The sequence below is a fragment of the Bradysia coprophila genome (assembly GCF_014529535.1).
Source record: "Bradysia coprophila strain Holo2 chromosome IV unlocalized genomic scaffold, BU_Bcop_v1 contig_81, whole genome shotgun sequence".
Classification (NCBI taxonomy): domain Eukaryota; kingdom Metazoa; phylum Arthropoda; class Insecta; order Diptera; family Sciaridae; genus Bradysia; species Bradysia coprophila.
The window spans coordinates 1,024,707-1,052,322 of record NW_023503375.1 but is presented as its reverse complement, the minus strand read 5'-3'; the positions used below and the strand labels follow the sequence as shown (position 1 = coordinate 1,052,322).

The following is a 27,616-nucleotide window of genomic DNA, read 5'->3' as shown; positions in this document are numbered from 1 at the left end:
TGGTATGTTTTATTTATAGATGAATGTTTTCGGTTTCAGGCACGAAGCTTTAGACGCTTCAAGCAATATCGGAAGATTGTCGTTTAAGAAAGGAAAATAAATTTGAATTTAATTTAAATGCTAAAATTCTTACAGAAATATCAAAATGTTTGGAGTTTGTTTGTTTCTTGATTTATATTTCCCAGCGACGACACAGCATTTGTGTCTCGATTTGTATGCAAATTTAAATTCATTTAGTTTGATGATCGTGGATTTACAATGATGAACGTTTTTAATGGCATTGAACATTGAACATATGTAATGGTAGACGTATAGACCGAGAGAGCATATCCATTCCTCATAAGGCCACATTCTAAAACCCATGCAATGTTATTACATTACAGTGCGTGATACGAAAAACATTTCGTTTTTAAGCTATGAGAGATTCCTAATGAGGATATAACTTAACCGGCATAGAATTTTCAACTAGTCCTAAGACTTTTGTTCAGAATTGAATGAATAATTGTCGAAGAAACTATATTTTTATTTTTACTACTTTTGGCTCTGTGATAGCAAGTATGTGAAAAAAAAACTCGATTTTAAAGGTTAGGCCTATAACGGGATGCCAATAGCCCGAGAACGCCGTAAAATTAAGTTTATCACGCAACCGATCTTTCATCAATGACCTATTTACCGTTGATTCCAGCAATAACATACTCTCAACCTATTCGCTCCCACGCCTTGTTCTACAGCGAGTGTACAGGGAAGAAAAGTGTAAAAAGTGATCACTTCAAATTAGGATAGTTCTTCTTACTGAGAACACCCCAGTTGCATGCTGAATGTTTAACCTGTTACAGACGGCAAGCATATGACTAGTATTACTATCGCGTCTATTACTTCTATCGCCCAAAGTATTTTTAATCGATTGATTTCAAATCTTGTACTTCAATTTTTTTAACATTTATTTTACTCTAAAAAAGACCATAGTACCCAGAGTCTGTCATTATTTTAGTCGTCGTTATCGATAACAGATGAATAGCCGTATGTGTGACAGGCTTAAACGGTCCGGTACATACCTAATAATAGAAGCTCTAAACAACCGCGTCAAAAGTTTGGAAAAGGTATACTCACTCAGGGTCTTAAGTCTATTGTCTATATTCGAACTTTTGAGTCTTCTGTTTTGGCCTGGGAAGTCGAAACTCATTGATATACAAGATTTCGTAAATTCGTGTGACATTTCGTAGAATTATTTTTACAAACTTCATATAAAATGGAAAAGCTTACGAAATCGTGTTAGCTTTGGATGTGCCCCTAATGAGTCAGAACAAAATTAAGGAATTTACCAACTTTTTCTGAAAAGGCCGACTGAAGTATTTTTTCGTAATTTTCCGTAACAAAATTTAAAACTGACATGTAAGTTTTAAGCTAGAGAATATGGTTCTACGTTTTACATTACAGTCTACAAAACGTTTTAATTGATGCGTGAACTTACTAGCTCAGAGAGGAGATTATGAATCAGTTAAATATTTGCTCGGGTCTAATTGCTAAAGTCGTACATTGGTTCTCTTTGATATTATACCTATAGATAATTTTAAGAGATGATTTGTCTGTCAACCCATTCCAGTCTTCAACCAGGTCTCTCACTCTAAATTTGGCCTCCTTATTAAGGAATTAAGGAGGTTTTAGCACAAAAATAAGGAGAAATAAGGAAATTGTTAGATAAAATTAAGGAAAAATGAGGAGAAATTTTTCGATAAAAATCGAAATTATTCTAAGATACAGCAAGTAACATCGGAAGTGTTTAGGGGATATCGGTTTCTCAGGTTCAATTATTTTATGTCGAATCAAAAGACTGTTGTTTATAGATCAACGTTATAATATGAACTAAACTGCACAGTACAATGCTTGACATTACATAATTTAGAAACTTAATTGACTGTGCCAACTATTAAGATAAACAAAAGTTCAGATTGGTCTGAACATACTCCCGGCCAAGACATTATAAATCGTCTTCAAATAAAACTAACACAAAAAATTCAAAATGAAATGAAATTGGCTCGGAAGATAAAATGAATGAAACGGAAAAATTTACTCAAAAATAAACTCAAATTCAAATCCTCATCGGTCAGGCTGCACATTGGTCTCGAAATAAATGCGCACTCGATTTGACAAAAAAGAATTGTCAGCTCCTTAAACGTGAGATGTGACGACCCAACAATTTGTTTGAGGTGAAACTTCATTGATTGCACTGCTGCTTCCCAAATTCCTCCGAAATTACTTGCTGTTGTAGGATTGAATTCCCAATCGACGCCGTCGTTGGTAAATAAAGCGACTATTTCGTCCATTTGTTCTCTCAGTGCGCTCTGCTGTGCCTTAGAAAGCTCTGTTATCCAGTCCACAAAATTCGCAGCATTTTTGTTGTACATAATGGCAGGTTTTGCCCGACGACTGATGAATCTCTTGGATAATCGTTTTCGGATACCATGGAGCGCTTCATTCTCCAGCGAACGATGTTGAAGACTACTCATGTTCCATAAACAAGTCGAGAAACATTCCGCTAATTGTTCACACATTGATACTCCATTGACTGTCTGCAATTGACCACAATAATACGAAGAAACGGCAGTTGGAACAATTACTGCAAGATGAATAAATCCAGCTGATCTGTCAGCCTTGCAACTTCCGACTCGTTCGGCCTTTGACACGCTTAAAGACGAACTGGAATGATTGCTTGATCCGTTATGAGACGCCGAAACCAATGCTCGAAATGAAACTTTAATCGAACAAACGATTGAAATGTGGAATACTCGATGATGTTTGACTATTGAAACACATAAAGTCAAAATTGTAAATTCCGGTTTTCGCTGTACGGATTGCAGTTGACCAAAATTGAAACCATAAAATGACCACTGCTCTACTCCATTGATTGTCTTTGGTAGACGATTATTGCACACGATAACTTTGAAACAAAGAAATGGTGACGTCAACCAAGCTGTACTGGCATACACTAATTGCATAGTGATACTCGAATGCACCAATTTGTAGTCGAAAATCAGCTTCTCTGTCATTATTGAACACTGAAAGACAGTAGAGCACGAAGCCAATCCATGAGCCACTACATGAAACTGCAATTCGATGATTATTTTCGAAGCGTGTATTTGAGACAACGTGGATCTTTTGTTAACCAGCGACCTTTTGTTTCCATCCACGTTTTTCTCACAAATGAACATTGAGAGAATGGGCACAAATCGTAAAACTTCCAACTCGCTGAACACTTGACTCTTTAAATCGTATCTTTTCGATGAAACAACTAGAACCATTTGATTCTTTTCACAAACATACAAATTTGAATGATTCACAAAAATGTCTATTGTCTTAGAACGCGATTGTTCGCACTTGTCGGAACATAAACTTTCATCGACCGATAATTTGATAAAAAAACAGCCGATTTCTCTCACAACTACAACGCGAATTAAATAAACAAACGGTTGAGCAACCGACATCCCGGTTGAGCCCCCAAATGTTTAAGGAATATCGGTTTCTCAGGTTCAATTATTTTATGTCGAATCAAAAGACTGTTGTTTATAGATCAACGTTATAATATGAACTAAACTGCACAGTACAATGCTTGACATTACATAATTTAGAAACTTAATTGACTGTGCCAACTATTAAGATAAACAAAAGTTCAGATTGGTCTGAACAGGAAGTCCACCTCAACTATAAAATAAAACGCTTTATTGTTTATTTTGACGTATCGTTTTTGTAAAGTTGCATCGTAAAATTCACTTTTATCACGATGCAAATTTGAATATTTTGAGCGCGTTTAAGGCTTGAATTAGATTCTTAGCAAAGCGTAGCTTTACCAATTATCACTGTAACTGCCCATTTAGAGAGCGACGTATAGTGTCAAAATTGACAGAATTCTTTTGTTCTAATGTCAATTTTGACACTATACGTTGTCCATACGTATGTGGGCTTCAAAATTCAAAATAAAACGCATCACTGTTTATTTTGACGTACCTATCGTGAGTGGCAATTTTCAATCAGTTTTCGGTGCGACCAAATTTTTTAAATTTAAGACGTATTTACGGCGTGAATTCTTACTTGACCCCACCCTCAAGTTTAAAAACTTGCTGGATTACATTTTGATCTCGTTAACTGCAAAAGCTGTTGTTTGTTATCCCGTTCGAATTTCGAAAAAATGATAAATTGGTGAAAGTATAAAAGTATAAATTTGAATTAAGTAAGTGTAAATAAGGCTAAAACCTTGAATTGTTTGTAATAAGGACGCATGTCTGAGACAATGTTAAGGGTGATTTACATGTTAAATCTAATAGTTCTACTCGAGACTCTCGAGCCGAGAAGCGGCGTAAAACCACAAAAATATATGTTAAGCCAGTCATGTTGGAACGATCATGAGCTACGACACCACCTTTTTTATTAGAGGTCTTGGTGTTAAATAATAAAAATAGTTATTTTTGCCGCGCAGCGAATTTTTTTTTCTTAATTTTGATTTCCGTCGATGAAATTTGCGAAAAATAAGGAAAATAAGGATTTTTTAATAAAATAAGGAGGAATAAGGAGGTTTTTATAAAAATAAGGAAAAATAAGGAAATAAGGAGGTGTGGGAGGCCTGGTCTTCAACTAAATTAAATTAATATAAATCAAAAATGCGAGAACCTTAAAAAGTAGGTTTATAGGTTAGTTAAGAGAATTTTCCAAAAGCATGTCCACCTCTTCGGGTATCAGTGTTGGCATCCGATTAAAAGACAAAATGATTTTACCAACACTTTTTACGAGATCACCCGCTACTTTCTTCATCATTTAATCCCTGAATGCGAGCAAATCACAAATTCAGCGCGATATTAATGAAAATGAAAACGAGAAGATTTTTTTTTCTGGCGTATATAATAGGCAGGAAACGTATTCATTGCTATTATGATAGCTATTTAATAACGGGGCATTAGTTAATGTCATAAATAATAAAATGCTAAATGCATTTAAGAATACCAATCACGTGCTCAAGGTAGACATTTTCCTATGAATAGAAAATTTATTTGTTCGAGCTGTGTTTAGACATGATAAATCGTATTATAATTCGTATTATACGGTTGTCAAGTCCATTGATGTGTTTTCCAGTTCGGCTTTTTTCTTTTCTTCCTTTTTTTTGTATTTTCCCATTCTCGTTTTCAATTTTTTGTTTTCAAGTTTGCTACTTTTTTTCTCCCCTGTAAATCCTAAAATGAGATATCCGTTTTTTTTTGCTCCTTTCCACTTTCTTCGAATTTATTTCAGAGCATTATTTTCGAAAATAAATTGACTCATCCAATAAAATATGGAATTTATATATTTATGTTATGACAAATACGCACTAAACGTGTGGACATCTTTAGACATCTATAAGTAGTTTATCGGGCGACCGGAATATTGATATGTAATGTAATATCGTTCATGTGTCGCGTGTGTTGGAGCTGTGAATTTTATTTTTTTTTCGCTTGTTTCGCTTCTCATCCTTCGACATTATTCAATGTACAAAAAAAAAAGAAAAACTTTCAGTGAAACTGGCATTGAATTTTTCTTTTTGTTGTCTATTTTCGTGCTTCATGCGGTAATAAGCATTCAATTTGGCGAAAAAGAATTTAATATTTAACAATGAAAATGTATTCTATACAATGGTGATGATGATATCAATGAATATAATTGAAACAACATGGAATAGAACATTATAAATGCACAAACTGATTGTCTTATTTGGCTGATCCATTACCGTGTCTCACACACGTTCGCTTATTGATTGTGCGGTGGAATTTTATGTTCCTGTTTTTAATAGAATTTATTACATTTCGTCGTTTAGTTTATTGTTACTGCCGTACAGCACCCCTATAAACTACAGCCTATTTATAGCGACCAACAAAATATTCTGCGGTTTGACATTGAACCTGAGGCATGTTAATTCAATAAACGGAAAAAAATTGATGAAAAAAAAAATTTAATGCGGTAGAAAGTTGTCGAACGAATAATTTACACTGGAGACAATTTTCTATCAATGTAATGATATGATTGATTTTATGTATTAAAAAGAACGGTAAATGTGTCATTTACAACTTATGATTGTGCGCGAAAGTTAAAAAAAAAGTTGAACGGACGTTAGGGCGTATACGGTGGGGATGAACAACTTTATTTTTCATTTTTTATAGATGATATCGAATCTTCTCAGATTGAATTTCGTTTGACCAAATGGTTGTGTATTGGGTCTCAAATGAATGTTAAGAGCTTCTTTCATTCATATTTATGATATTTATGCAAATTTATGAAAATGAAAACTGTACTTTCTTTGATTACTCAATTTTCGAGTTGGCGCGCGATGAGGTTGTATCTCTATAGATGAAATTCGACAATCATATGGCCTCGGAATAAACCTATAGGATTGTCGTGTGACGTCTAATGAAACCAAATAAATTACCGCATCGACTTAGATTTTTAGCCCCGTACGAAGTACGAAGGGGCTTATAGGATTACGATGCCGTGTGTAATTGATGGAATTCGAAGCAGACGGTAAGGGCAAAGTGTTTGCCTATGTTCATAGATGACGAATCCGCAATAAAAATTTTGTCCGTCTGTCCGTCCGTCTGTCACGTCGATATCTTGAGTAAATCAAATCCGATTTCAAAAAAAAATCCCTGAAAGATAGTCAAAATAGTGAGGCTAAGTTCGAAGATGGGCGATTTTGGGTCGACCCCACCCGAGCTGGGGCCCCATAAGTGATTTAACGTTTTCCGAAGATATCTCTGGCCATTTAAATGCTACACTTGTAAGTGATACGTCAAATGAAAGGTATTTACAATACCGATCGACAAAAGAAAGTTTATGGAAATTGGATGACCGACTCGTGAGTTAGACCCCTTGGTGTGAACTAGGTACAGGGCGGCAAGCCGTTTTTGCTTGTAGGCTGGCCAAATTTGAACGGATTTAGATAGATTTTGCTTTATTAGATACGTATTGACCGTACCAATCCAGGAAAAAGACGTTTATGAAATTCGGTTTACCGGAGCGTGAGCTAGGTCTCTTGGAGTGAGCTTATATGTGGCTACTCGGCCGTACAGTGAAGGTGGTGGTTTTTTGTTAATATCTCGAGTAAAATTTGACCGAATTTCATGAATTTTTTTTTGTTTGAAAGGTACTAACGAATGTAAAGCAGCCGAACTATTCCACCTCCTAACAAATGGCCTTCGGCCGCCATTTTGGATTTTTGTAAAAACAATATAAATCGATGAAAATGATAATTACAAAGTCACTGATCAGTGAGAAGTGTAGTTTGTGTTACATTTGAAAGGAACGTCGTACGGGGCTTCGTAATTGCGCTATGCGCAATTTTTAAGACATGCACATTTCATAAGAATTTTACTTTACCGACGTTTACGGCCGCAGTAGACTTACGGTAAGAGTAGGGCGACGGACGAACTAGGGTCACGTGCGCAATGGATGTACGGGTTTGTACGTGGCTCAGTCGCAGCAAACGCTCCGACTGTTCTGACGGCTCGTTAATTAGATGGTTGCGCGATTCACTGTCGCAGTAAACGAGAAAAAGAAATGACCGCAACTGTGGTATTATTTGTATTTAGGTGAATTCCTCGCAGCTGTCACTTCTTTTTTGCGTTAATGTCACAACGAAGAATTCAACTTACTTGAAACACAATACTCCAGCGACCATTTATTTTTGATTTAATATCACCACGAAAAAAGGCTGTCGGCGCAATCTCTTAATAATATACAACCTTGGCAACCACAGCGGATCATACTGATACAGAGTGTGAGCTGTGTGTGGAATTCATTGAAAACGTGAAATCATAAGATATGAAACATTTGAGATATTGTTGACTGTAGAAAATTTAGAAAAAAAAATACGTTACAAGATGTTGAGGAAACTGCAGCACCTTCAAGAAAATTTAACCACCTACACTCAGACACCTATATCCTTGAGGGTTTTCTGACTAATTGATGTTTGTACCTACTCAGAGAGATGATTGTCGCCAGGTTTTTGATGTTGGGCCAGTCGAATATTAAATCGACCAATTTTTGATTGAAACTTCACCGTAATTTCACCTTGCAAAATGAACACATAGACTCATCAAAAATGGTGCGATAACAGTTGTGAAGATCAAAAAATTTATTTTAACATTTTGTTTACAATTTTTCTCTTGATATTTTTGATGAAAAAAGTTCGTTTTCGTGTAACGTTGCATTTCATTGTGTGATTTAGTAAGAATATGGATCCACAAGCTTGGCCATTTCATACTCATAGTCTTTGACACTGATGTATTTCTGAAGGTCTTTCACATATTTATAACTGTTAAATACTCTCAATACACGCGAACATTCGCTGAATGTTGCATTTTCACTGCTAGGCAGTAACATCAAACTTGGATACAGTTTTGTGTAGCTGATAATATTCCAAGATTTTGCGTCTTTGAGCGACTCAACCCAGCTGGGGAAATCATCTTTACCAATGACCGAACCACCAATTTGGTAGAAAACGATTTGCTCCTTTTTATGCTCTTCATCATCCTCACTACCATGTCCATGCTCCTCACTGTGACCAGCGCCTGCTCCGATTCCATTAAATGCCGCCTTGAAACTGACATCGAATTTGGTGCTCTCTTCCGTAGCGTGTTTGTAGCTGTCCACTTCTTCGCTCTTGGTAGCATAAAGAGCACTGCCCAATGTGAATTCAACCGGGATGTACCAGCCCCATGTATTCAGAACTTCAACCAATGCCTGATACTTATCAACGCCTTGCTCTTTATCGGTAACGGCAGCCTTGACGTTCTTAATAAAATCGTAGTCAGGAACTAGCCTCGACGGATCGATAGATAAATCAATTTTATTGCAAACATGACGTTCCGTAAAGAATGATTGCACTTTTTTAGTCGAAGTTGTTTCCTTCCTGGCTTGTTCGTAACTTGCCTCAGCGCTGACCCATGGTGTTGTCAGTGAAATCGATGTTTTGCTTACTCCACTGGTTTGCATCGAATGTCCTTCTTGGGAGAATGTCAACAAAGACTCAAAGTCAAAGAGCACTTCGGGCTTCACTTCGGTTGGATAGTATCCATTTTCAAATCTGTATAGAGTGTGGAATTTTCGCACAAACCGCACTCTGTCTGATATATCACTTTCGACGGTCAAGCCGTTAAACACATTTATATTCGAAATTCCGCTGCCCAGAAACGCAATTTTCTCATTATAATCCATCGTTGCATAATCGACTGCGTCTTTAGAAAGAGTGCCAGGAACACCAATTTGCAACACGTCTCCATCTTTCAATAAGGCACTGAGCGTGATCATCGCTTCGTGGCTGACTTCCAATGCAGACCCGTTGAATACAAAAGCATCGGTTGCTTTCATAACGCCTAATTTGGTGATCTCCTCACGAATTGATGCAAGATTAGCGTCCAGGTCGAAAAAACCCGATAAAGATTTTCCATCTGAGTTTTTCACGGTGACTAGTCTACCGTTGAGGATTGGTGTTGACATTTTTTATTCTGTTTTTTTTTTCGGAACACAAACTTTTAAATGTTAACGAGACAACACAAATAACTTTCAGTTACTCGTAGCGCAAACTAGACACTGTGGGTTATAGGGCCCATGGTCGGATTTTATATAGAAATTTGTCGCACATTATCTCAGAAATTATGTATGGACAATGTACGTATACAATATAACAACATATTGGTAGTATAACCAGTTGAATGCAACTATATGCTTAATGACATTGGCATGCGACAGACCTTCCATCAAGAAAATCTGTTTTCTTCCACATACAAAATATTTTTTTTGATTCAATTTCGTTAACAAAAATAATTATTAGATAAATAAGAGATGGTTTTGCAACCAAGGAGAACAAACTGCTGCCAATTTTCTTAATTTTGCTTAATTGAATTTTCAATATCTACAGGAAAAAGAATTCGTTTTTTGAAATCTCAGAATTGATTTCAGTAAACCTCGCAAAGAACACTGAATCTATAAAGAATTGATTAACTTCGGAAACAGATATACGAATAGGAGTGCGGAGTTTCTAAAAGACATTGTAATTGACATTGGAATGTAATTATCAAATATCGATAATGAGATAGATTTGTGGTTTTCCTGGAACGTCACCAAGAAATCTCTACTCTCAAAAGTAGAATTCCGCAGATCTTACGCGAATACTGAAGGTGTAATTTTAATTCTATATTTTCGTGCGATTCACTGATATTATTCACATTTTTTTGATCTTTCGTCTTTCGGCGGCGCTGCTCCAGCACACCAGCACACGAAAGTAGTGAATTCTTGAGCTAATTAATAAGACTTTGATTTTGGGAAATAAGTTGAAATGTTAAAAAATACTATTTATTTCAGCAGTAAGATCGGCAAGAATCGTTCAATTTAAATATTTGGTACGAACATCAAAACTGTGAAGTGGTGTGCCTAAGAAACTTACAGTCAGAGTCAGTGAAATTTCGGAGTGAATTTGCTTCAGCTGCTACACCCTACACGCGCGTGGTAGTGGTCGAAACAGTTTTGATTGTATGTGTGGATCAGCTGAAAAACAGCTGAAGCAAATTCAATTGGTGAAATTTCATTTACATTGACTGTAGTTTCTCGAATTATAAGCTTCTTATTCGAGAAGATACAGTCAGTGACAGTGAAATTTCAGCAATTGAATTTGCTTCAGAAACACAATATAATTACTTTACCGGCGAGTAGCCTGACTCACGCTTATCACGGGAGCCCAATCGTAACATTTCACATACAGCTATTCATCTGTTATCGATAGCGACGACAAAAATAATGACAAGCTCTGGGTAATATGGTACGTAGTAAAATACATGTTAAAACAATTGAAGTACAAGATTTGAAATCAACCAAATTAAAATACTTTGATCGATGGAAGTAATCGACCCGATAATAATACTGGTCCCATGCTTGCCGTCTGTAACCGGTGAAAACTGTTTTCTATTACATACTTCAGCAGATATATGCGGACAACCTTGACCAGCCCACGAAAATAGTACAATTGACATTGGAATGTAATTATCAAATATCGATAATGAGATCGATTTGTGGTTTTCCTGGAACGTCACCTAGAACTCTCTACAGTCAAAAGTAGAATTCTGCAGATTTTACGCGAATTCTGAAGGTGTAATTTTAATTCTATATTTTCGTGCGATTCACTGATATGAAAAAAAAGCCTAATTTTCAGTCTTTTTGTTATAGAAATTGACTTACTTTAGCCGAAGATATTTTTTTTGTCAGGTTAGTAATATCCCATGTTTAATATTAAATTCAAGTCCAAAGTTCATGCTCCTACTACCAAATCTTACAGCATATTTTCGGACAATCGAAAAGAGATGCACAAACTATCATTTCATATTTTGTTTGTTATCTATGTATTTCCTGGGTGCTGCGGGAATTTGTCTTAAGATTACCTTTGACGAACACATATGCTTTGCACTAAACACAATATTTTTAGCAGTACAGTGGAGGAAAATAACCAGAAAATAATTAACAGACAGTCTGTCTGAGACAGGTAACAATGCTTGTTGTGCAGATGCGAATATTTTTTTTTCTCAAATCTCACAGATCCTTGATTTATTTCTGATCTGATTTAAAACGGATGTAATTATAATTGGTACTACAAGGTGCAATATAAATCAGCTGTTATTGAGCGAATTTCCACATGTATTTTCTTTGAAAACAACAAATTTTATCAATTATGGCTGAAAACGTCAACCAATTATTAGGAAACGTCTTCAACTATATCACTCGGCAAGTAGACATTCCTGAATGATCCTACATACTAAATGATATAAGCTTCATTAATGTTGAGGAAGAATGAAATGTTAATTGATAATAATAAATTGATTAATAATGATGAAGTTCATGTTAATTTTGCTGCTTAATTTTGATTATTTCCCGCAACTCCGTTGAGAGATAACCAACTAAAGATTATCTTTCGTCTGTTGCAGCAATAAATTACATGTCCAAGAAATGCATTCTTCTATTTTAAATTTAACATATTCAAATAATTATGGAAATTTCAACGAAAAACCTACGAACATGCCACGTCAGTAACGTTAGAAATTTTTTCGATTCAATATAATTGGTGAAACATCGATTCAATATTATGGTCAAACATAGGCTACGCTGACCCGCACGGGATCGTTTTAAGAGTTCGTTTCGGAACATCGAAATGCGGTTTCTTCAGTAAAGTTTTGGCAAATACAAAACAATAATTCAAAGAGACAATATTTTTTAAGAGATTTTTAACTTTAACTTTAAATTTAAAACCAACCCCTAAAAAAAGTCTCCAATTTAGTTGGAAAAAAGGAAAATTCGGACAAAAACTTATGTTTAAAAAAATAATTGAAGGTTCCCAATCCAAAGAAACCCAATAATGCATTAGAACGACATGAGACTATCAGAATTCTATGTATAGATAAACTAGTTTTATGCAGTTTCTATTAACATTGACCCCGGCTATAGCATAACGTACTATGCTATGACATAATCTATTTTCCGGAAATATTATTGATGATTGTATGCTCATTAGTTTATTGTACTAAGTTTAGGTTCATATAGTGATAAGTTCAGAGTTCTGGGAATTTTCTTCATTCTTCGAAGGCCAGTAGACAATCTTTTCTTTGTTGGTAATTTAGTGTGGTGTAGACACGTGCGCCGGTTAATATTTTACCGGCTGCAGCTGTAAACTTTGTGAGATTGTTTGGACGTTCTGATTGTGGTAGTATTACAGAGTTTTTTATGGCGTGTGTTGCAACCTTCACCTTCATCAAAATAAAAATGATCAAGACAGTACTACTCTACCTTACGACATCTATGACATAATACCTAACTATTCGTATACATCAACGTTTAAAGTGTTGATCTTTCAGTTTTTGTCGTCACCAACTACATTTGTTAATTCGTATACGAAATACGTGGGTCTTATACTACATGAGTAAGGAGAAATCTTTTGAGGTTGACTAATTGGCCAGAAAGAAAATTAAGTATGAAGATAAGCAAACACGGTCGAGAAATAGAATCTGTACTATTTTCGTGGGCTGGTCAATGTTGTCCGCATATATCTGCTGAAGTATGCAATAGAAAACAGTTTTAACCTGTTACAGACGGCAAGTAGAAGACCAATATTATTATCGGGTCTATTACTTCCATCGATCAAAGTATTTTAATTTGGTTGATTTCAAATCTTGTACTTCAATTATTTTAACATGTATTTTACTGTATAACGGACCATATTACCCAGAGCTTGTCATTATTTTTGTCGTCGTTATCGATAACAGATAACAGATAACAGAATAGCTGTTTGTTAAAGGTTACGATGGAGCTGCCTGATGAGCGTAAGTCAGGCTACTCGCCGGTAAAGTGAATGTAGTGCTTCTGAAGCAAATTCAATTGCTGAAATTTCACTGTCACTGACTGTATCTTCTCGAACAAGAAGCTTCTAGTTCGAGAAACTACAGTCAGCGTAAATAAAATTTCACCAATTGAATTTGCTTCAGCTGTTTTTCAACTGACTAATTCGAGAAGATACAGTCAGAGTAAATGAAATTTCAGCAAGTATTTGCTTCAGCTGTTTTTCAGCCACCACACATACAATCAAAACTGTTTATACCACTACCACGCGCGTGCAGCATCTTCAATCGTATAAACAGCTTTGATTGTATGTGTGGATTAGGTGAAAAACAGCTGAAGCAAATTCACTCCAAAATTTCATTGACTCTGACTGTAAGTTTCTTAGGCACACCACTTCACAGTTTTGATGTTCGTTTGATGTTTTTTCAATGAATTAGCTGAAGTATTCACTACTTTCGTATTTTTAGTTTTACTTCGGCGGCGCTGCTCCAGCACACGAATCTATTCTGACGAAAGATCGAAAAAATGTGAATAATGCAAGCATGTTACTGGTTCCTGCTTTAATGGAGATAATCGAAAATGTTTAAGTTTGGTGGGTAGTTAAAACGAAAAATTTCTGTATAAAAGATCTGATTTTTAGCTGTTTTCATTCAGACCGTAGACCACACCACACCTGTGTCACAACGTTTACAGTTCAATTTTTAAGTTTAACCTGACAAAATCGATTGAATATAATTTTTAAAGTTCAAATAACTCATTAAAAATGGAACCAGATGTGAAATCAATTCAAGTGTTCGCCGGCTCAGTCGCGGCATATGTCGACTTCGATATTAATAAAAAACTTCGTGATTTACGGAACGTTTTGCTCGCATCAGGTCAAATTAAAGTTGACGACGACACACAAGCTTGGCGATTCGTATCACCAACTGTAGATAATCCGAGTGGTGACTTGTCTGAAGCAATAGTTGGATTGGATGGAAGTGAAAGGTACATCGCGGTCAAAGATTTTCTTCATGGCGTCAACAAAGTTCGTTTGACCAATATCAGACGCAAACGGCCCGATTTAATTGGTGTTAGTGTGGATTATTTATCAGATAGGGATCTTGAGGTTCAAGTCTCACTGAATACTGATGTTACGCCGGACAAATTTCAACCCGTGATGATGGCAAATGTAAGGCCATCCAACAAAGATGACAACAGGTCGAATTTTGACAACGTAGTTCTGTGTGAAAAGAAGACAGCAGTAGGATTTGTCGTCACCTCAAAAAAGCATAAAGGATTCGTATTCAGTATTAAGCCAAGAGAAGGAGATTCCATTGTTGAATGGGCATGTGCAACGTCTCCCACGGTTGGTCTTTCTATGTATGAGAACACGGGAAATGCTATCCTGGTCGATTCGTTTAGTAACTTGAACATACCAACACAACAATCAATCGGACATCGTCGCATAACCGTAAAGGCGTGGAAGCTTGCCTCGTACACTAACAACGGACAATCCTATAACCTCAGCGATGAAACGAGGTCCATGTTCGTGGTTAACAAAGGCGGCGTTGATGTGGTTTCGGGAGATAGTATAGAAGGAGGTGGTTTCAGTGAAGGAAAACAAACAAATGGCAAAATGGGTATTATAGGTGATGTTGTGGAAGATCAAAATGACGTTTTTGGTGAGGTCAATATTGATTTCTTCGTATTTAAAACGAAAGAAGATGCACAACTTATGATTGACTCGAGAGTTGAACCGATCTATGCCCGGTAATGGGAACCGATTTACAGGTCGGTCATGTTGTTTAGTTAAAAACACGGAACGATCTGATGTAAATTCATTTTTGAAACAATAGATATTTGATAAAGAAAAATCTGCTTTCTTGTAGGGAATATGAAAGCGAAAAAAAGACTGCAATGCGCAACCAGTAAAAAACGATCTTTTCTTTCATAGACATGAAAGACTCTACATGTCTATATGAGAAGTTTCACGCATCAACGGCACTACAATTTAAGACCTAAGACATCTTATTTCGACAAATTGGGTATATCATTTTCACCTCGGGTTATTAGACCCGTACGAAGTACTGGGGTCTTATAGGTTTACGCATACGCTTGTAACACGTCGAATTGGACTCCCTGAGTAAGGGGAAACCTATTGTGGTTGTCTAGAGATGCCAAATCAGTGAAAAAAAGTCCGTCTGTCCGTCTGTCTGCACGATACCTTGAGTAAAACGCATACGATTTTGATTTTTTTTTCCCCGTTTGGTAATGTCAAAGGACAGGCTAAGTTCGAAAATGAGTGATTTTGGATCGACCCCTCCCGAGCTGTGGCCCAATAAGTGCTTTACGGTTTTTCGAAGATATCTCCGGACATTTAAACGTTACACTTGTAAGCGATACGTCAAATAAAAGGTATTTACAATACCGATCGACAAAAAAAAAGTTTTTGGAAATCGGATGACCGACTCGTGATTAGAGTTCTTGGTGTGAAACAGGCACAGGGCGGCAAGCAGTTTTTGCTTGTAGGTCGGCCACATTTGAACATATATTTCTGTTTTAGCTTTATTAGATAGGTATTGACCGTACCAATCAGGGAAAATTTTTTGGAGTGAGCTCTTATCTGGCTACTCGGCCGTACAGTGAACATGGAGTATTTTGTCAATATCTTGAGTAAATTTTGACCGAATCTCATGAATTTTTATTTGTTTGAAAGGTATTAACGAATGTAAAGCGTCGGTAAAATTTCCGGTCTCCTAACAAAATGGCTGCCGGCGGCCATATTGGATTTTAATAAAAGTAATATATATTGGGAAAAATGGTTTCTGTTAACATGGAAATAATTTGTTATGTGTGTGGGGTGTTTCAGGCATATATGGACATCTATATATATCTATATTCACCAATATTGAGCTATATACAGGCATATACAGCTATATAATAACATATTCATCTGTGAAATGTTTATTTATAGGAAAATATAGGTAAATATAGCGGTACATAGCTGTTTAAATAGGAATTTATGAAAGTTGACTTTGTACGGGGCTGTCTATATTGCCTCCGGCAATTTATTTGTATATGATAACAAGGCAAAGAAAGATAATGTAAGTGATTTTAAAGGGCGAATAGCTTTTCAGTAGAGAATGAAGTAAAAGAAATGAAGGGTTTCACAGTAAAGGCTTATGATACTAATAGGTGTTTCGTACGGGTCGTCGTTAGTTATGTTCTTATATCCAGTTCGGTTTCTTTTCTGAACAGTGCTTCTATTTCTAACACACCTTTAGTAACGGTGTACTGTCTCTTTTGGTCTTCTCTTCTATTTAAATAAAATCTGTATCTGTACTGTACAATGTTCACAAAATTGGAGTCTTTGAAATTGGAAAAAACTAATAATTTGACCGGTTTCACACACTGTTGCACTGACTGGCGACATATTCTCATAGTTTCATGATAACATTGAGTATAAATTTTAGAAAACAAAACTTCAGTTTTGAAACGTTTTTAGAAATTTGAATGCCGTTCCAGTGTGAGAGTGTAAGACTATTCATAGAACAAAATCATTAGAAATGAAAGTATCAAATGCTCGACAATCCTATGAGCACTTGTCAAGGGACAACAGATTTGAGATCATGACTATACGTTTTTTCACACATTTTTCACTTATTTTTTCATTCGTTGTAATCGAAATAATGAAATCTGTAGAAAGTAAAATCAACTGAAAAATAGGCCACATTTTGGCAAAGTACTGTCTTCATAGCTTAAAGCGCTCCTCATCTTTAAAGGCGGTTTTTTCCTTAAATATTTACAAAAACCACTTTTATGACTAAATACACCTTCACACCTGACCCTTTCGGTCAGGTCCAAAGATCTTGTAATCAGTTACCATTTATTCTTGCTCCGTTTAAAAAAAAAATAATCGTTCCATTACTTCTTACCCAACATACCTCACATCAATTCACTCTGCTACCCTAAAATTGTCTGCATCGAAGACTTAACTTTTAATTTCTGGACTTTTACTGAATTACTGATTGCATTGATTTGAACGTTTAACATTGGATAAGAGGTATATGACAATAGTACCAGTGTTGATAAAATTAGCCTAGCGAATCATCAGAATAACTGTCATCGTTCTTGCAAGTAAACGATGATTATGAAGAGAATATACTTTCTGTAGCTTTTTGTTGAGTATGAGCAATTCACTCAACGGTACTTTAACAAAGAAAACTGAATTACTACTTTCGATCAGCTTAGCCTAAATTTTGTTCACTTCTAATTCATATCCCACTGAATAAAGTAATTTTGTGTTTGGTCTATCCTGAAACTTTAAGAGTGATATCGCCAAGACTTCAGGTGATTGGGGAACAAGCGGTCTCCGATTTTAATGAGTGATAGCTCATTCGATTCGTCGTTTAATTCTAGCGAACACGTATCTGCCATTTTTTTGAAAAAAAATTACTTTCTGTGAAAAAGGTTCAAAAGTGAGGACATGTCAGAGGGTAATGAAAACAGTTTTTTGGCAATAACTCTAGAAACAATTATTTTAAATTATTGTAATGATGTACGAATGTCGGCCTTGGAAAGACCTACAGGTAGAGTATACGCACAGCTTGGTGCGAGTATATCGGCGAGAGTTATTACTAAAAATATAGTGAATGTTCGGAGAGTCCGCCTTCTCTGCAGCTTCTATTTTCCTCGGAACTGAGTATGGTTTGTTGTAGCTGGCCTCACCCACTATCGCCGCACATAAAAATGAAACCAGTACTTTTGTGCTGCAAGCCTACCGAAGTCTTGTAAAAAAAGTTGGTGCCAAAATGCAGATTTTTCCTTCTTTCTGTGGGCCCAACTGCTGGAACAGCGTCTGGAACGCTTCTACGGGAGTAATTTCATATGATCTACTATTCTGTTACCTTGTACGCTTCGCTATGTCGCGAACATATATCGTTACAAAATATCCAGTGTTAGTAATATCAAGAGAAAAATTATTAAATTTTTCTCGGCGGATTTTACTCAAATAAAGTGTTAGCGTATAGGGCATGATCTCAGGACTCCGGAACAATAATTAGATTTTTATGTGGAACAATATTTGCTACGGGATGGGAGTTCGGAAAACCATTTGCTCTCAGTTGATCATATCGTTTTTCAAAACTTCCATCCCGTAGCAAATATTGGTCCGGTTGAAAAACTAATTACTGTTCCGGAGTCCTAAGATCATGCGCTATACGCTAACACTTTATTTGACTAAAATCCGCTTAGAAAAATTTAATAATTTTTCACTCGAATTACTAACACTGGATATGTTGTAACGATCTATGTTCGCGACATAGCGAAGCGTTTAAGGAAACAGAATGGTAGACTATATGAAATTATTCCCGTAGAAGCGTTCCAGACGCTGTTTCAGCAGTTGGGCGTACAGAAAGAAGGAAAAAATCTGCATTTTGGCACCAACTTTTTTTACAAGACTTCGGTAGGTTTGCAGCACAAAAGTACTGGTTTCATTTATATGTGGGACGATAGTGGGTGAGGCCAGCTACAACACCCCATACTCAGTTCCGCGGAACATCGAAGCTGCAGAGAAGGCGGACTCTCTGATCATTCACTATATTTTTAATAATAAATCTCGCGCATCTACTCGCACCAAGCCGTGCGTATATTCTACCTGTAGGTCTTTCCAAGGCCGACATTCGTACAACATTACAATAATTTAAAATAATTTTTTCTTGAGTTATTGTCGAAAAACTGTTTTCGGTACCCTCTGACATGTGTTCACTTTTGAACACTTTTCACAGAAAGTAAATTTTTTTTCGAAAAAGTGAAAGATACGTGTTTCCTAGAATTAAAAGGCGAATCCAACGAGCTATCACTCATTAAAATCGGAGACCGCTTGTTCCCAAAGTTACAAAAATCACCTGAAGTTTTGGCGATATCACTCTTTATCTTGTAGAATCCAATAAGGTTCCAATCGCTAACACTTTTTTGAAGTTCAACTGTTCTGATCAAATGATCAGAAAATGGGAAATGGACCATATGGTTCCCTCAATTTAAAGGAAAATATGAATGTTGTTGCTGGTTGCTGCTATGTTACCAAATTTTTGTACAACTACATTTGCAACGAAATTAGCTTGTTTTAGTTAGAGGAGAAATTATCCTTCGAAAATATACTTGACCAAGATCGATTCACAGTGATCCAGTGTTGCTCATAACACAAATTGACTTCTATTTGTGGTGCACGGAGATTCTTTTTCATGCCTTGGGCAAAAATTACGGAATTTTTCTCGTAATTTGGGCCCTCGGCATGAAAAGTTGTATACGCATCTGTTGTGGACGGTTTATTTTAGGCACTTTCGCTTGTCGCCCTCACTTCGTTCGGGCTACAACTCGCGAAATTGCCTAAAATATACCGTCCACAACAGATACGTAAATAACTATTTTTTGATACCAACATTGAAAAATGATACTTTCGCCCCGCATATGAGGGGCGAAAGTAAAAAAATGCATCCCACGGGGAGAAAGTACTTAACGAAGAGCGAACGCAACTGAACGAACAGCGAAAGTGACTGACGTCACAGAAAATGAGAGAAATGAGTCGAGTTGTCAACAAAATCCGCTCATATTATGCAGAATACTTTGATCAAAATTGTAAAACACTGTGCGCCAGTGTTCTTATTGAAATTAGCATACAAAGTTGATACTTTTTGTTACTGAATGATTTGTTAGTTATATCTTAATTTTTGTGTGTGTTATTGTTGTGATGGCTAAATTATTAAATTTTTCATATACCAGGGGGCTGCCGCCCCCTGGACCCCCGCATTTTCTGGCTAAATGCCTTTTTATTTCAACATTTTGTTGCGATGTTTGCGATACGTATCAATTTTCAATGTTGGTATCAAAAAAAATAGTATGAACGACTCGGGCCAAAAGTAAAAAAATTCAACCTGTGCGATTAGAGCCCTTGCCTTCGGCGCGGGCTCCAACTCTCGCACACGGTTGATTTTTTTTACTTTCGCCCCTTGTCATTCAATGTAATATTAATGGTGCGTTTGTTAAGTATATCCCATGATGCAAATTGAAACCAAAAGTTCATTAGTCGTATACCACAACATTCTTTTCATATGACGAATTGTATTCTTAATTGTTAGCGCTTTTTTTCTAGCCGATAATGCATTGTAGCAAGTATGTGTGTGAGCATTTAACATTTTTTCATGCTTCAGGGCCGAAAATGAGGGCAATTTTTCGAATTTTCTCGGGTTTCCGGCCCTCTGCATGAAAACTCACATGTGCACCTGTTTGGGACGGTTGATTTAAGACACTTTCGCTTGTAAGCCTCACTTCGTTCGGCCTACAATCCGCGAAATTGCCTAAAATCAATCGTCCAAAACAGGTACACAAATGACTATTACCTGTGGCTCTGTCTCATCGATATAAATGACAACTTTAGAAAATGGATAATAAATGATGTTCACGATTGTTGCTTAATGATTATTATTAGACAATTGACTACGTCATGAATTCAACCAAATTTATGTATTGTAGGGCTCGGATAGGTTTCTGTTCTTTGTCATGTCGCTTATGATTTCTATATTTTTTTGTGAGTCATTTGGCAACAGAAAATAAGTCGTAATGGAATATAATATAGGTGATGAAACAAGTACTCGCTACCTGTCCAATTTTATTTAAACATAGGAAAGAGAAAAAATACGAAATTTCCTATGTTGTGCTGAGTCACAATAAATTTGCAGGTGACTGATTCGGTGTTTTCTTATTGTTTTTTAGTTGAAGATGTGATTGCGAATGGTACAATTTTACTACCAATCTTAATCCTGTTTGTCAAGCCCCATCTCATGTTTCCCTTATTATAATAATAGTAGATTATGTCTGAAATATGTATTTTGACGATTTAGAAGTTGTATACCGAGCCGAAAGCGTGGTTAATAAGCCAAATCGTCAAAATAAACATTACAAACATGTTAAGTGTCTAACGCAGTTGGGTTGAATCATTCACAACATTTTTGGAAGAATATTGTTAGAACAAAAATGATTTTTGTATAATCAGCTTCCTGGAAGTGTGAGCTTTCAAATATATTTATAGTGATAAGTTCAGAGAGAGTTTATGTGAACTGATTTTTTTTTTTATCTCCTGCAAGCTGATATTTCATACATTACGCGTTTCTGCATATAAACACAAACACATACATAACCACAGCCTATACGATTGGATAATTCACACATAACCCACCTAGGGTAAATTTACTTTCCATCGACATATTTAAAAAAAAAAAAAAAACGCCGAACAGCGGAAGCGAACACGGGACCAGCAGCATATCAACCAAACATGCTGACCACTACGCCAACAAATCACATAACGAGATGCAATTGGTGTCGGTAGTGGTTCGTTAGTCACTTCTACATCGATCAAATAATCAGAGTAGTCGGAATGATGTGATTTGAACGAAATGTTGAGGTGGATAGTATATGTGTGTGAGTAAGTAAATAAAGGATTCTCTGTATGATGTTTTTTTTTGTTGTGAATGCGTTTTAAAACAACATGCTTAATTAATTAATTTTAAATCCAAATTTTTGTGGTTATTTCGCTAATGTATGAAATATCAGCTTGCAGGAGATAAAACATTGTTCTACCTTGGTGTATATTTCTCGAATCACGTCTTATGTACAATTGTATATACACTCGCTGGCGCTCGTTATATACAATTGTACATACGAAGTTATTCTCGAAATATACACCAAGGTAGAAAATGTACTATAATCTCTTCATTACTCCTCATTTTCTGTGGTCTAGACAAGTGTGCCGATTAACATTTTTTGGCGTCACCTTATATTTGACAATGCATCGGTCCACTGTCAGGTTTCAGTAGCAAAGGAGATCCACTGTAATCTACTATTGACCTGCATACAGTAATCAGCTAACTAACAAGTCGGCAGCTGGAGGCATATTATTTTTTCATGTCAACGAATACGGCGTATTCAATACGCTCACATCCCAAAATCAAAGCGAAACTATGAATTAGCTCAGATTACTACATTTAGTCTGGTTTATTAGTGTCGTGTTCGTAGCCACTGACAGAAAAGAGTTGAAAATGTTAACTGCTAATACAGCAGTAGCAGATAACATAGATTACCTGAAGACAAAGTTACCTGCAACAGGTAAGATTTTCAACTATTTTTTGTCAGTGCTTTTCTTCAGCGGTGCCGGCATACAGGTCTATTGTCTACTCTGACGAATGATCGAAAGAATGTGAATTATGCATGCATGTAAATGCTTGGATGAAAACATAAAATTTCTATAATAACTGATACATTTGGCTATTTTCATTAGAACGTAAATGACTGTCAACGTTTGCAGTTCGCAGTTTGTGCAATTATACGAGCGAAAAGTTTAAGCTGACAAAATTGATTGAATAGAATTTTCAAGGTTTCAATAAATCGTTAAAAATGGGAGGAAATTTATCAGTAATTGAAGTGTTTGCTGGGCCAGTTCGGGAATATGTTACTTTCGATGTATCTGCTAAACTTAGTGATTTACGAAACGTTTTGGTCAAAGAACGTTACATTTCCGTTGATGATAACAAACAAGCTTGGCGATTCATATCACCAACTGTGGATAATTTGGATGGTGACTTGTCGGAAGCAATAGCTGGAATAGATGCAAGTGAAAACTTCATTACGGTCAAAGAGTTCCTTTATGGCGGCAACAAAGTGCGTATGGTCAATATTAAACGTGCAAAGCCTGATCTAATTGGTGTCGGTGTGGATTATCTATCAGCGGGGGATATTGAGGTCAAAGTCACACTGAATTGTAATATTACGCCGGCCAAATTTCAACCCGTGATGATGGCAAATGTGAGACTGGCCAACAAAGATAATAACAAATCGAATTTTAGCAACGTTGTTCTGTGTGAAAAGGAGACAGCAATAGGTTTCGAGATATCTTCAAAAAAGCATAAAGGATTCGCATTCAGCATAACACCGAGAGAAGGAGATCCCATTATCGAATCGGCATATGCAACATCTAGCTCAGTTCGTCTGTCTATGTATGGAAAGACGGGAGATGCCATTCAGATCGTTTCGTTTAAAGACCTGGACATTCGAAGACAACAATCTGTGGGACATCGTCGCTTGACCGTGACAGCGTGGAGACTTATTTCGTACAAACAGAACGGAAAATCCTATCAACTCGACAGTGAAGCGAGTTCCATGAACGTGTCGGTTGGAAGTGGTGATGTTGTTTCGGGAGTTAGCATAGAGGGAGGTGCTTTTATGGAAGGACCACATACAAATGGTTTTTTTAAGAATGTATATGATGTTGTGGTTGATGAACATGACGTTCTGGGTACGGTCGAGATTGATTTCTTCGTGTTTAAAACGAGAGAGGATGCACAACGTATGGTTGAGTCTAGGTATTAACATCGCTCAATCAATTTAATTGGTCAATGCAAAGGCATTCCAAGAACAGGATTTAAATAAGGGCTTAAACGGCGCAACAGTCCAAAATTTTCAAATCAATTCAGTTTTCTATGTTGGTATAAGCCACTGCATGTTCTTGGAATACGTTGGTAAAGGCAAACGGTTGAAAAATAACGATGTGGAAATGTCGCGTAGTTTAGTAAAAAGCAATGAATAAATGTTTAATAAAGAAAAAAAGCTGGGAGATCTCAGTATGTATAAATTAGAAGTTTACCGCCTGAAAGTCAGTAGAATTTAAGGCGAGAGTTCTTGTTATCAACAATACCACTGAGGCGTTTTAAAATACTTTGGCTATTCGAACAATGTGCAAGACGTTCGATTAAAATATTATCTTCCTACTTGCACACAGGTCATCTCCCATCAGAGATACAGAGTCAAAGTAAGAAACGAAGTCAGCAATTGTCCCCATCGTAAGGTGTGAACTGACAAAGCTCACATTTATGATGAATAACACAAATCACGACACATACGAAATAGAAAGTGCTTGGCACCGCAGAAGCAATAACTCCCACACTCTGTCAGTGACAGACCATAAAAAACATGTTAGAAATCCATGAAATATAAGCCACATAAAAATCCATTCAAAAAAATGAATAAATTTACGCACATTCTCACATCCATAAGCTGAAATTGGGAATTGTAAAGGTCCCCCCAATAAAAATCGATTGAAAGTTGTCGCACCGCACAGCATAATATTAAACCTATCTTTGTGGGACGGCAGACAAACTCCGCACTCCGAATGCACTGCTGCTCTTAATAAAAATATAATAAAATCCCCGCAAAAGCCCGAATAAAGAAAATGTTTCTTTAAATTTGAAACATGAAATAAAGTCTCCCATTTGATATTCTCAATATTTACGCACCGTGTTTGTGTTACCATACCCCACACCAATCGGAAAATGTGCCCTGAGGGTGCTTTTCGATACCGTCTACATTCCATTCAAAGTTACATCTAATCAACCGTACACCGAAATTTTCAACCCAAACCAAACGAGAATAAAAAAAAACAGAAACCTCTCTCCCACACACACACCATTTCCACCCATGGGAATTACTGCCTTTTTCACCGATTTTTCTGTTTATATGAATGTTTTTTGCGGTATCCCTATCTACAAATGTTCGTTCCCTTTGCCATTCCTGATACTCAGATACATACCATTCCTTTTCCTTCCATTTTTTCACATTTTATTTACCTACCCTCATTTTATTTATATTTCCATAAAAATCGTCATATATAATACACGTTGTGCCAATAAAACATGGAAAATATTTGGAATGCCTTTGCATAAGCCGAGAAGCTTATAGTCGCGTCGCGAAAATATTACAACTTTTTTTTCCCTTCGTTGTTGTTGTAGTTATGAAAAGTAAGCTCCCGATCTCTTTGTGTGTTTGGGAAAAACTTGTGGAAAGACATTTACTGCAAATGAAAGAGAAAATTTCTATTTTCTGCGGGGTAATAGTTTAGCTTTTTATAGTTTCGTACGTATAAAGTGTATGGAAAATGGAAATACATTTATATATAGTCGGTTTGGAAACCTAACCACCAACAGTCGCACAACCGAGTTGAAAGTAGTCGTTACACATAAGTAAAAAATTTCTTCTTTTTTTTGAAGAACGAACGAACGAAAGACATGCAAACTTTTTGTGTCTTGAAATAATTTTCTCCGTTTTTTTTACCTTGTTCGTTGGTGGTGCTTTTTAAATTAAATTCATTTCTGAAGTTGAACGAAAAGAAAGGACGGAAAAAAATACGCGCCGCATAGTATACTAAAAAAATGAAATAGTTTAAATTGAATTTGTGATTTTGAAACGGCAAACGAGGCGACACCAACAAAATAAATAATTAAAAAACTTTGTTTTTCGTTGAATGGGATATTATATTACAACACAAAAATGGGACTAGACATGTTGCGAAAAAAAAATATCTCGCCGTGCATCCACCAGTGCTATACCATGTAACATTTTCAACAGCTGAAAATGAACATTGTGCTTTTTCTCATTTAGTTCATACACCACTTTTAGTGTTGTACGTTTTATACGAGTTAGTTTGGCAATTTTAAACACACAAATAAAAAAAAAACAGAAAAAAATGTTTCCCTCGTTGAACATGTCCCAATATTGTTAAAAATGACTCGCAAAATGGAAAGGCAACCGATATGGGAAGCATCCAGCCGGCCACTGTATCCGAAATGTGTATGGGTGGAAGGGGCAGGTTATCGACATTTTATACTCGATCACGATATCAATAAAAAACGGAAAAACTATCAAAGTGGTGCGACGAGAAAAGCAATATCGTGTGATGTTATCGAAGACGACATGGAAAGTTTGAAGCTTGATTGCATGTCGGATATTAAAAATGAAAGACGATTATCAATTGGGTCGGATGAAATTGATGTCAGAAATTGTAGACGATTCATGAGACAAAATCGAAACAATTTGAATTTGATAAAGAAGCAATTGAGCAATCAAATGTCGATCAGAGAATGTCAGAAACAGCAATCGGATTTCGGTGGTGATGTACAAATTAAGGAGAAATCGGAAGATATGGACGAAATTAATTTTCGTAAGAATCAGTTAACAGAACGAGTGTTAAATTGGTTGGACTTAGCTGGTAGAAATACGTTAGTGAAGCCTGAAAATGAAACCGTTAACAAAAAACTATCAAAGCGGCGTGTTTGCACAACGGAATCAATAAAAAAGCCACTCATAGCTACAACTCAACCACCAGTAGTCAGACGATCCGACTCAATTCACCATCTCTCACTAACCTTCAACGAAGACGATTCGTACTTGTCCCATACGAGAAACAACCCGTACATGATGGACAAGGAAAAAGCGCTAAACTTTGGCGACCTATTCACCACGACTTATCGCTGTTCCCGAAAATTTCTAGCCAGTCGACAGCAAGGTGTGCAGCCAAAAATTACATCAGCCGCTTCAAGTAAGGCCGACCGGCATGTGGAGCCGGAGAAAACGAAACGCAACAAATCGAAGAAGGAAGAGTACAACGGCATCGAGATTCAGTACAGAGCCATGATACAGAGACAAATTTTAGAAAATTCATGTAACACACAATTCGCTAAGCGCCAACTTCATATTTTTATGCCAAATCTGCCAAAAAAGAAATTATTGCTTACGAATAATGTCGACGATTGTGAGAGCACGCTTAGTACGGCAATGAGTAGTCAGTTTTCGAATTTTAAATGAATAAGTGATGTGATTTTCACAAACAGTGAATAACGTTAATGATGAAAGCTTGTCGAAATTTTGAAATGCAAGTTTCTTCATTATTAAATTTAAATTCATATAATCAGAGTCCATATACATTCGCTCATAAATTAAGAAAGGGAACACGTCCAATTAGCGAATTATAAGCAAAATGAAACTTCATAAATTTATCATCATTCAATAGACTGACGACGTTTTTTCTTCTGAAGTATCAAAAACTTCCATTGATCTCGTCAGAATATTCGAAACGAAGTTAGATCTATGAAATTTCATTTTGCTTATAATTCGCTAGTTCAACATGTCCCCTTCCGTATTAAGACTGTAACTCTAATTAAAAAAAAGTGTTACAGCAATTTTCGAGCGCTTGGAGAGACGTAATGAGATTGCCACAGTTTGACACTGCTACTCGTATATTTCAACCAGTTTACACCTTAAATGAACCAAATAGGGTCTTGTATCATGATTTGGAACGATTCACAAAAATTCGACAGAAATCATCGTGAGCATGAGTCACTCCAAATTGTTTTTTTTTGCT

General features: G+C 36.3%; 2 protein-coding genes across 4 annotated transcripts in view; both read right to left on the bottom strand.

Moving 5' to 3' along the window:
- Positions 1-27,616, bottom strand: part of LOC119072206 (von Willebrand factor A domain-containing protein 8) — a 49,698-nt gene that overhangs the window by 7,102 nt on the left and 14,980 nt on the right. The gene's annotated exons all lie outside the window — the stretch shown is intronic.
- On the bottom strand, positions 1,838-3,649 carry LOC119072214. 3 transcript variants are annotated; one of them, XM_037177388.1, is made up of 3 exons: positions 2,327-3,635; positions 2,261-2,275; positions 1,838-2,156 (listed from the first exon to the last, which is right to left on the bottom strand). In XM_037177388.1, the coding sequence occupies exons 1-3, from the start codon at positions 3,480-3,482 to the stop codon at positions 2,098-2,100; spliced, it is 1,230 nt and encodes a 409-aa protein (XP_037033283.1). In that variant the 5' UTR covers positions 3,483-3,635; the 3' UTR covers positions 1,838-2,097. The 3 variants fall into 3 exon arrangements, with proteins under 3 accessions (XP_037033283.1, XP_037033281.1, XP_037033282.1); XM_037177386.1 differs by having other exon boundaries at positions 1,838-2,275; positions 2,327-3,649; XM_037177387.1 differs by having other exon boundaries at positions 1,838-2,155; positions 2,260-3,643.